General features: G+C 44.9%; 1 protein-coding gene and 1 non-coding gene across 2 annotated transcripts in view; one reads left to right on the top strand and one right to left on the bottom strand.

The window, feature by feature from the left end:
• On the top strand, positions 5,368-5,439 carry TRNAE-UUC. The gene has a single exon. It is a non-coding gene; the product is annotated as a tRNA-Glu (tRNA).
• Positions 9,391-12,123, bottom strand: part of LOC109227630 (craniofacial development protein 2-like) — a 4,346-nt gene continuing 1,613 nt past the window's right edge. Inside the window, exon 2 of the mRNA XM_019392830.1 lies at positions 9,391-10,308. Within this exon, the coding sequence (XP_019248375.1) occupies positions 9,391-10,308 (918 nt within the window). The remainder of the gene's footprint in view (positions 10,309-12,123) is intronic.

Below are 12,123 nucleotides of genomic sequence, written 5' to 3'. Positions count from 1 at the left end.
TCGCTCGAACTGGGATTCAGGCTGACTGAATACCCTCAAGGAGCGACAGGTTCGACCTCGCTCAAACCAAGACGAGCTATCCTCTCGAAAGGTTCACAATGAAACCTACGACCAGAAACTTTCATCACATGAGGGGAATGCGGACTCGTCTGACGAGCCCCCACCCCGCGAATAGATCGTAAGTCACCAGAGAACTGAAATATAAAGCAAGAAGCGAAGAAGAATTCTTTATTCACGAAGTCGTAAATGCGGGCTATTGCCACTTACATCTGATCTATGCCAGCCAATAAAAAAAAAGAGACAACAAACAACTAAATTCGATTTTCTCTCACACGGCGCCAACACCGTCGTTATCATCATTACCACTGGCGTCCCCATCAACTTCGGGTGTTGCCACATCATATCCATAGTTGGCTCGAGCCTCACGAGCCTTCTGGCGCGCCTCCTCGAAAGTGCCTCAGTCACGGTGCCCACCTCCCACAAGTTCTTGAAAATATCACGTTGAGCTTCGGCATAAACCCAGAGTTCATGAGCCTGGCAGGGAACAGCGACACGGGATTATCCAGCATGGGCCCTTAACCGCTGATTCTCCTCCTCCAGGGCCGCAACCCGATCTGACAAGGCTAAGGCCTCCATGTCAGCCGCGCCAATCCGCTCCTCGAGCCTCGCCTCCTTAAGGGCCGCAGTAGCTCTCTCCGCCTCTCGCTCGGACTTATGTACACGAATTGCCGCCTCCAAGGCTGCTGCCCTCGTCGAAGCATCCAACGCTGTCCTCTCCATACGCTTCAAATCGGCAACCGTGCTTTCCAGCGCAGCCAACTTCCCGCTCCATTCGGCGTTCATCTCCGCTGTTCTGGCCTGGCTCTGCTCCATTTCCAACTGCATTGCTCGTAACTTGCCCTGCAGGTGCTCGCATTCGGCAGCGGCCCCTTTGCCTACCTCGAGCTCCTCGTCCTTAAGGCGGATTTGCTCTTCGAGCTCGCTCTTGCTGCGGAGCGCCTGCATTAGCTCCCGGTCCTTCTTCTCCAACTCCTCACCCAAAGCCCGGTTGCGGGGATCAGTCCTTAACCGTTCGTGCAACTCACGGCACCTATCGCGATAACGACGGTATTTTTCCAGCATCTGCAAGAAGATCCTCGACCGGACATTGGCCCTGCGAATATTTTCTACCTCCAACATGTACGTCTGCAAAACAAGAAAGCAGTTAAACTAATGCTCATTCTGCAACGACGGAGAAACAAATCAAAATCAGATATAACATACCCGTAAGCCCATCACAGCTACTTCGTCCATTACCTCGACATCCGAAACATTCCTCAGGGACTCGTTTTCGGCCTCCGAACACAACAAGCTGAATTGTGGTACCAGGTTGCCTCCTTGTGTCAACAGGTTCACATCGGAGGGGATTCCAACAAGACGAGCCGACCCCTCCGCATTGACCACCGAGCGAGTAATGCCCTCCTCGAACATCCGAACATCATCAGGGTCCAAGTCAGACTCGGACTCGTATTCGTCGATCATTACTCCCTTTCCCCTCTCAGCTGCCGAAGGTGCGACGCGACCTGCCGAGGGTGGTAACGGCGCGCTCGAGGTCACGACGGCAGCATCAGGGGCCCGATTCTCTGCCACAACGAGAGGTCCTGCATCATAAACAGCGGGGACTCCCTATTGGGTCGCTACACCAGCAGATTTCTCCTAGCTCTGACTGGTGGGAACAACCCCGACCACCCGCTCCCCCTCAGCGATAGACGTCGCAACAACACCTTCCTCTGGGTTTTCTGGGGGTGAATCCAAGTTGATCACCGCCGGAGGAACCATCTCAAACCCTACCCTCCGCCTCTTTGCCGGCCCTTCTTCCTCCCCGGCTGATGGCGAGTCGTTCCGAGGACGGACGGTACCAGACCGACCCTCCTCCGGAGATATAGTACGGGTCGGAGCGGCCAAGGCTACAGATTCTACCGACGCCTCCCTCGACGGGCGAGCTGCAGGTACCGCACTGATACGAGTGGACGCGGACGGCCGACGGCCGACGGAAGGCTAACTGAGGAGCCCTGACACTGCGAACCGTCCCTGGCCACGACATACAATACTCGAAAGGTAAGATCGAAACAAAAGAGAACGGGTAAAAAATAAGGGCGCTATCTCACCTGTGAGGGGCCTACGTCCGAATCTCAGATGAAACGTCGACCATGTGCGAACTTCCGCCGTATGAGGAAGAATGGCCTCGACCCATTCTCGGATCCCCTCCAGAGGAGGCGGGGGTAACTTCTCGGCTGCAAAGCATCGAAATAGATCAATATTTACATGATATAAAGAAAACGAGGCCAAAGTGGGTAGTCTACTAGTCAAGGATGAAGACTTACGGGCAAAATTCCACATTTCTGGAATCCCAGTCGGATTCGCTACAAGATGCTCGGTCCACACATAGAAAAAGTTATCGAAAAAACGGCGATTGGTTCTGTCGTCCATCTTGACCACTAAACCTTTCGACCCTCGGGGACGCGCATGGATCATAGTGCCGCGAATCTTTTGGGGGGCAAACAGGCTGAGCACGTGTCTCAGAGTGACCTCCCGACCAGCTAGCTCCGCGTACTTGATAGACATGAGGAACAACTTGTACAGGTAAGGAGAGAGTTGGGCAGGACACACCTCATAATAGCGACAGAAGTCGACCACCAACATTGGAAGCGGAAGTGTGTACCCCACTAGGAAGGGGTAAGCATAGAATGAGCAGAACCCGGGACGGTCGATCTGGACCCTATCTTCTCTCTTCGCCGGCACCATCTCGACATAACCAGGAATACCCCATCGTGCCCTTAAGTCTGCTATTCCGATCTCCCCTGTAAGAGGAGGAATATTTACCTGCTTCGCACCACCATCGGGCTGAAATCCACCACTGCCTTCCCCGGGCGGGATAAAATTTCCTCGATCGAAGGAACATCTTCGCACTCCATCGGGTCTACGTCTCCGTCTGCCGGATCAGGGTCCCCGCCGCCGGAGAGATAGCCGGAAGTCTACCGTAAGAAGAAGTTCCTGCCATTTTTAACTCAAGAGGAGGGAGGAACTTTGAGGAAGAAGCGGGAAAGCTCAAGATTACCGCGAGCAAAGGAGTCAAGAAGAACTCAGACTAATAGAAAGGGAGATATTCTGGGAATTCTCTCGAAGATAAGAAATAAAGTGTGAGAAACGAGTGACAAATCCCTTCAATTTATAAGACACAAATTCTCCGGGGCGCAAAAACCAACGGTCGCCACCAGAACCTGGCCGGGCCCGAAACGATTCGGCTCCTTGGGAACGTGCGCCGCTGTGACCACCGATACAAAGCTATGTTTCATTTATCAACCGGCTCTTCGGTTTCGAAACCATCGTGACGGTATAAGAAGCCTTAAAGAGACGCCTCCGGGCAGTTTCGAAATTTATAACGCGACCAAAGAAAAACACGCGGATCTGACTCCTTCCACGATTACATCGCAAACATTATCCGTCCGCCGAGGTCGGTAAGATACGACCCCGACGAACGGAGGGACTAACTGTATTGGTCAGAATCCGACCACACGACCACAGTAGCAAGGACCCCGTCCCGGCCACCCTGCAGCAGCAATCAACAAATTCGACTTCGCCTAATTGATGCTATTGACATGAGTGTCGAGGTTGAGGCCTACCCATGAGGGGAGGTCATTTCCCCGACCCGGCCCAAACCAAATGTGATAAGCATGAGGAGTTTTGGGCTATAAATAGAAGGAAGAAGAACCCCTTAGGGGGGCGGGGGGGGGGGGGGGCTCCAAGAGAGAGAGGGAGAGGAAACAATCTTAGGAAAAGAAATTCCACCTCCAAGGAGGAAAGAAGAATTTGATTGTAATCTCCTGAACCTCTTCAAGGAGAGGCAGGCCGAATTTCTATAATCAAATAAAACCTTCCAGGTGTCATTTTAATTGATTCTTCTATCTTTACGATTATGTTCTTCGATCCAGTATCAATTAATGTTGACTACGATTTACCCCTTCATCTACATTGATTGATTTGCTTAGAAAGTATTAAACAACTTTTGGGTCAAACACGCTTCAACCACAATGTACTGTGTTTCACTATTTTGTGATCGCGAACATGTGGTTGGATCCGCAACTACAAACGTTACAAGGTTATATCAAACAAGATCAAATTATATGACAATTGTATCCGACAGAGGGGATTCAATTGAACGTACCCATTCAACACATTTGGTAATACGTGCCAAATGTTATGGCATTTACCTCTAAATTAAAGCACGCCATATTCTCCACCATGAGGATATTATAGCTAGGGGTATCAATGGATATCTGAAAACCGACTAAACCGACCGAATTGATTTTTAGGTTTCTTTTAAAGAAATCGTGGGTTTTTATATAAATCTATAACCATACCGATTATTAGGGCATGTTTTTTATTTTATAAAAATAATCGAAAAAATACCGAACCGTACCGAATAAATTTTATGTGAAAAATTTATTTATATAGTAAGTTTAATACGAATAAAGCATTAAATTTTTAATTGGATTTATGAAAACTGTTACAATCCAACAAGTAATTAAACTCAAAATACTAATTCCTAAAATCTATTATGCTACTTATACTTAAACTAAGTTATTTCAAGTATCTTTATTAGAGCAAGACAGAAAGTGTTCTATCGATTATGAGTAGAAAACTACAATTTATTGAATATGTTTCCTTTCATACAATTTAGATTTATCTTTTTGAATATTTAATATAAACTTTATTCTTGAGTCCCAACTTGGTTAATATCTTTCCACTCGTGTGATTTATATTTTCTTTGCTTTTACTTAGTTTCTTTTACGTTGCTGTCGAATAGTTGATGGACCTATACTCTAGCCATATTTCATGTTTTTTTAATTCATCACCCTTTAAAATAAAAATATCTAGAAAGTTTTGGTAAGTCCTGTAAAAGAACATATGTTATTGCATTCTACTTCTACTGGTGAATTTTACATGATATTTAAAAAAATACCGAAAATTAACCGAATCGCACCGATAGCGAAGTGAAACCGACATGATTGGGATGGTTTCGAAAAGTCTAATTTTGGTTATACATAATAGAATAACCGAAAAATTGGTATGGTACAAATTTTATTAAATAACCGTCCGTACCGAACCATTGACACCCCTAATTATAGCCTATAGGAGTATCAGGAGAATTCCGCTTTACAAAACTAAAATTTTTTTTTAAAAACCTAGGTGACTTGCTTTAAAGAGGCGCCTTCCTTTTTTGAATATGAAAAGAGACCAGCCACTCTGACTTGGTTGCTAATATACTGGAGATTCAGCAATTGCTTTAGCCTACATTTGTAATAGAAACGCTGTTATGAATAATGATCCGTTGTCGTCCAGCGGTTAGGATATCTGGCTTTCACCCAGGAGACCCGGGTTCGATTCCCGGCAACGGAACTTTTTTAATTTATTTCAAAGGAATATGGCCAAAAGGGACTTTTAGTTCTTTTGGTAATTCACCTCTTTCTTTTAAATTCAAGTTTGAGACGATTATTGTCTTCTTTTGGAACCAAAATCACAGGCATAAATGAAGAGAGATAATTAATTATTTTGTATAAGGAAATGGTGTGTTTCGTATGAAGGAAAATATTTTCCGGAAAATGTTTTCCAATTTTCCCATGTTTGGTTGGCTTAAATGTTTTGGAAAACATTTTCCTTATGAACTCATTTTCTCCAATTGGGAAAACATTTTCCAAAACTCCTTCTCAACCTTCCCCACCCTCACCAACCCACCCCACCCCATCTCCAAAAAAGGTTTTTTTTTTTTTTTTCCAAATTTCAATTTTTTCGTTACCACCCACCCTACTACCCCTTCACCCCACCCCACCCCACCACAAAAAACGAAAAACTGAGAAGTGGACTATGTAGTTCTCCTTAATGTGAATATGTAATGTAGTTCTCCTTTACCAGTAGAGGACTGTGGTGAATCAATAAGATAGCATTTTGGGATTAGAATAATGATAACTGGTCGTGAGGCGTGATTAGTCAAATGCTCCAACAATTTTAATTTTTTGGAAAAGTTGTGTTTTCTCATAGATAATTAAATTATTACGTTTTAATTTTAGTTCGTTTAATTATATAGTAGTGATGGGTAAAATCAGATGACAAAAAGTGTTATTCCGGACTTTTGTAGTTTAATTTAATGTATCATTAAAGCTCCGCAAATATTATTCATAGTTGTTCATTCTATTGAACTATGCTTCGATCTGCATCTGCATATCACAAAAGAAAGAAAGATAAATTAAGAATTATCATTAGTGAAATTTGTCTTCATGAATAACTCAATTGCTTACAATAGGTAAATGAAAGCAAAAACTAAAGAGAAAAAGATAAAGAAAACAAAAAGGATAAATGCAAAAAATAGAGCGGTTATTTTTTTTTTTTTCATACAATATACAATCAAAATTACAAAACACATATGCGCATGACAAAATCAAATTGGGATAAATTCACTAATACCTACACATCCCAAATAATTTACCCGGTTTTACCCATTTTAACCTATTTACCCGTCATACCGTTTTCATAGCATGCCATTAAATTGATCTTCCGTCTTTTGTATTCTTTTTTTCTTTTCTCCTTTTCTTCTAATTTCACTTATTTTTTTTTTCAAATTAATTTTTTATTTATTTATTTTCTCCATAATCTTGTTCCATTCACTCTTTTGGATCGTTTCTTTTCGATTTTCTTTTTTTTCTTTTTCTTTTTATATACACATTATATTTTTGTTCTCTTTTTCTTTTTTCTTTCATTTTTTATCTTATTTTTACATACGTATACTGTAAATGTTTCTAGCAAATGTATACCAAAATAATATATTAATATGAAAAATGGAATATCGGTATAATAAAATAACATATTAGTGTCAAAGACAATAGTATACAACAACAACAACAACAACTACCCAGTAAAATCCCACAAAGTGGGGTCTGGGGAGAGTAATATGTACGCAGACCTTACCCCTACCCCGATAGGACAGAGAGGCTGTTTCCGATAGACCCTCGGCTCATAAAGACGGAAATAAAAAAAATAAGAAAAGACAATTCATTAGTAACTCCAGAAGAAATCGTAATAGTAACAGAAGCATAACAGCCAAAAGATAAATGACATGCAATAACAGTAACCAGTAACTAAGGCCCAGGGCTAAGATAAACAGCAAGAATAGTGTGGATTCAACATAAACTGCAAGCCATCTAAGATCAACCCTAATCCAACCCCGCCTCACCCCCTGTATGAAGTAAGGAAAGCTCTACTACCCCCTAAGCTACAACCCTAATGCTTGACCTCCAGACCTTCCCATCAAGGGCCATGTCCTCGAAAATCTGCAGTCGTACCATGTCCTGCCTGATCACCTCTCCCCAATACTTCTTAGGCCTCCCTCTACCTCTTCTCGTACCCACCACGGCCAGCCGCTTGCACCTCCTCACCGGAGCATCAAGGCTTCTCCTCCGCACATGCCCGAACCATCTGAGCCTCGCTTCCCGCATCTTGTCATCCACAGGGGCCACGCCCACCTTCTTCCGAATGTCTTCATTCCTAATCTTGTCTATCCTAGTGTGCCCGCACATCCACCTCAGCATCCTCATCTCTGCTACCTTCATTCTCTGGACATGGGAGTTCTTAATCGGCCAACACTCTGCCCCATACAATATGGCCGGTCTAACCACAGCTCTATAAAACTTACCTTTGATTATCGGTGGCACTTTCTTATTACACAAGACTCCAGATGCAAGCCTCCATTTCATCCAGCCCGCCCTTATACGATGAGTGACGTCCTCGTCGATCTCTCCGTCCCCCTGAATCATCGACCCAAGATACTTGAAGCTATCTCTCTTGGGATAACCTGTGTTCCAAGCCTCACGTCCCTGCCTACTTCCCTCGACTCAGCACTAAACTTGCACTCCAGGTACTCTGTCTTAGACCTGCTCAATTTGAAACCCTTAGACTCGAGGGTCTGTCTCCAAACCTCCAATCTCTCGTTAACACCGACCCTTCTCTCATCAATTAGAACTATGTCATCAGAAAATAACATACACCATGGCACATCCCCTTGAATATGGTGTGTCAATGCATCCATCACCAAGGCAAATAAGAACGGGCTAAGCGCAGAGCCTTGGTGTAATCCCATAACAACCGGGAAATGCTCCGAGTCGCCTCCCACAGTCCTAACCTTAATCTTAGCTCCATCATAAATGTCCTTGATCGCTCTTATGTAGGCCACCGGCACGCCCTTTGCCTCAAGACATCTCCAGAGCACCTCCCTAGGGACCTTGTCATATGCTTTCTCCAAGTCAATAAATATCATGTGCAGATCCTTCTTCTTATCCCTGTAATGTTCCACCAACCTCCTAATAAGGTGGATAGCTTCCGTAGTGGAGCGACCCGACATGAACCCAAACTGATTGTCGGATACAGACGTCGTCTTCCTCACCCTCATATCCACCACCCTCTCCCAGACTTTCATGGTATGGCTAAGTAACTTGATACCCCTATAATTGTTATAACACTGGATATCACCTTTGTTATTGTACAACGGTACCACTATACTCGACCTCCACTCCTCCGGTATCCTCTTCGTCCTAAAAATTACACTGAACAACCCAGTCAGCCACTCCAATCCTGCTCTACCCACACACTTCCAAAACTCAACTGAAATTTCATTAGCTTTATTATATACTGTATGCGGGTTATATTGTAATTGCCCCGTCCTAGCCTCGTCACTACCTCGTCGAGGTTAGCCTCGGCACTTACCATTACATGGGGTNGCGCCTGCAATACCTAAAATCTCGAAGACTCTCCGAATGCCCCAAGTCCCCTAGCGCTATATCCCGGTCCCTCTCCTCGCTTAGAAGACCATAGAAGTACGTTTGCCATCTCTGCTTAATCTGGGACTCTCCCATCAATACTCTACCATCCTCGTCTTTGATGCACCTTACTTGGTCCAAATCCCGGGCCTTCCTCTCCCTCGCTTTAGCCACCCGAAACAACTTTTTGTCCCCGCCTTTCTCCTCCAATTCCTCGTATAGGCGGCCAAACACTGCATTCTTAGCCTCCGTGACCGCCAGCTTTGCCTCCTTCCTTGCCACCTTGTACCTCTCTATTCGCTCTCCTCTCCTCCTCGCTTGTGCTCCCTGCCAACTTCGCGTAAGCTACCTTCTTTGCCTCCACTTTACCTTGGACTACGTCTTTCCACCACGAGTCGCCTTGGTGCTTGCCAGACTAACCCTTCGATATCCCTAGCACCTCTCTTGCCGCCTCCCTCACATAGTTCGCGGTCGTTGACCACATAGTGCTCGCGTCTCCACTACTCCTCCAAGCTCCCATAGCGGATAACCTCCCATCCAACTCCTAGGATTTATCCTTGATTAAAGCTCCCCATCTAATCCTCGGTCGGCCACGAGCATACCTCTTTTTCCTCTTCATCATAATACCGACGTCCATCACTAAGAGCCTATGCTGAGTCGCGAGGGTCTCTCCCGGAATAACCTTGCAATCCTTGCACAATCCTCTATCACACCTTCTGAGGAGAAGGAAATCAATCTGAGTCTTCACCGCCGAACTTTGGAAAGTAACCAGATGCTCCTCCCTCTTCGAAAAAGTCGAGTTCACAATCACCAGCTCGAAAGCCTTGGCGAAGTCTAGCAGCGAAGTACCTCCTCCGTTCCTATCCCCAAATCCAAAGCCACCATGCACCTCGCCATAACTACCAGCAGCTGACCCAATATGGCCATTAAAATCCCCTCTAATAAATAACCTTTCAGTAGGTGGAATACTGCGCACAATCTCATCCAAACCCTCCCAAAAGCGCCTCTTAACCTCCTCATCCAAGCCCGCTTGCGGCGCGTAAGCGCTAACAACATTGAGGGTGCACTCACCAATCACCAACTTAATAAACATTAGCCTATCATTCACTCTCCTAACCTCAACCACAGACTCTCTAAGATCCCTATCCACCAAGATACCTACTCCATTCTTACCCCTCACGACTCCAGAGTACCATAACTTATACCCGTCCGCATTCCTCGCCTTCGACCCTGCCCACCTAGTCTCCTGGACACAAGCTATATTAACCTTCATCTTCTGGAGAATCTTTGCCAGCTCAATAGACTTACCCGTCAGCGTGCCTATGTTCCACGACCCGATCCTCAATCTATAAGCTCCCTCTTTCCCCTTACCCTCCTTGTTTCTCGTCCCATCCACTGACCCCCTCCTTACCCCCCTTCTCACCCCTGGCACCCCTCGAGGACATGACCCTACTTTACCATCCTAGACCACAACCACTATACCTACGACAAACTCCGGAAAACACTAACACAGACCCAAACTAGAAGATAACAGGTAGCAACTACAAGTGCTCTAATAATATGCTTAAAGTGATGTTAATTAAATAGTCACAATTTAACTAACATAAAGAAAGAAACAAGAAAGCGGGAGGTACCAACTCCCGATGGCAAGAACCTGGAAATATGACTTGATGCACCCGAGGTCACAGAAATCTGTCGTGCGTCCTTCCAACTCCCCCCAACCTTTGCACGCACTAGCCGGTGATGCTCCGCTCTACTCGCCCGTACGCCTCGTGCTTGCCTGGGCAGCCGCAACTAGTTCCCTGAAAAATTACACACAACCACCACGAAACTAATAGGGAGGGGGGCTGTCAACCTGTCCCAGGGGTGGACCTAGACAGAGTCAAAAAGGGAGGGACAACAAGGGGGGTCGCCGGACAGAGGTCGCCGGCGGGGCTGCTAGGGTTTCGGAACTGAAATTTAGGCTCAAGAAGGGTTGGGGAAAATGATCAGCAGGGAAAGAGAGACGAGTTTATGGGGGTAAGAGTGAAGAAGGGAGTGAGGATAATAGAAAAAAGACAGAGGAGGGGCGCTAGGAGGTCGCCGGCCAGAAACCCGGCGATGGAATAGAGAAAAGATGGAGAAGATATGGAGAAAAGAGAGAAAAGGGGTGGAGAAGAGAGATGAGGGGGGAGGAGAGAGGAATGAGGGAGAAGAGCGGGGACAGAGAGAGGCTCACTTACCCGGGGTTGCCGGCGCCGGAAAATCAGAAGGTTGGAGAGAGCACTAGCGGGGAAAGAGAAACTTGAAGAGAGAGAAGAGAGAGAAAGAGCCATTGGGTAGTGGATTTACTAGGACAATAATATACCCAAACGATATATAAATATACTAAATAGGTATATTACTGTTTTATGTGTACTCCTTCATCTCCTTTTGATGTAGTCAATAATACCTCCATAAGACTCCATCAAACACTTCATTTAGGAAAAGTTTTGGAAAAAGCATAAGAATTCTGTTCGAAAATTGAAAAAGGAGGCTAGTGGGAAATTTTAAGAAATTTAAAAAGGAACAAAGTTTAATAGTATAGTGTTGCATAATTATACTATATACCATAATATTATATTATCACGTTATATTGTATACCGCAATAATTTAGTATTATATTATATAATATACTATTATATTTTGCGATGACCCAAAAGGTCATCACTTGATTTAAAAGTCAATTCTGTGTTTCGAGGCCTTAAAACCTCCTTTTGTCTCACCTGATTTGCGTGCGCAGTCCGGGCGTATATCCGGAAAGTCCATATGTGAAAAATTTGAGAAAATGCTAATTTTGCCTTTAAAAAATTAAATTTAAGTTGACTTCGGTCAATATTTTGGGTAAACAGACCCGTACCCGTGATTTGAGGGTCCCGGAGGTCCGTAGAAAAATATGGAACTTGGGCGTATGCCCGGAATTGAATTCCAAGGTCCCTAGCCCGAGAAATGAATTTTTGAAGAAAATTGTTTAACTGAAAAATATAGGAAGTTTGGAAATTGAATAATGCTTGAATGTGATGGTATCGGGCCCGTATGTTGGTTCCGGAGCCCGGTACAGTTCTAAAATAACGTTTAAGTCTAATCTGTGAAATTTGGTAGGAAACGGACTTGATTTGATATAAATTGGACCCTCGGTTGTGAAAATAGTAGTAGCTCATGAATCTGGGGTGGTGGCGAAGATGGCTCAATCATCCACATTTTGTAGGAGGATATTACAACCTTCGAAAAAGTGGACCCCGGTCTTTGCACGAAGTCA

The sequence above is a fragment of the Nicotiana attenuata genome, chromosome 6, assembly GCF_001879085.1.
Source record: "Nicotiana attenuata strain UT chromosome 6, NIATTr2, whole genome shotgun sequence".
NCBI classification, from domain to species: Eukaryota; Viridiplantae; Streptophyta; class Magnoliopsida; order Solanales; family Solanaceae; genus Nicotiana; species Nicotiana attenuata.
Note: the sequence above shows the minus strand (reverse complement) of the source record. Positions and strands in the feature narration are given on the sequence as shown.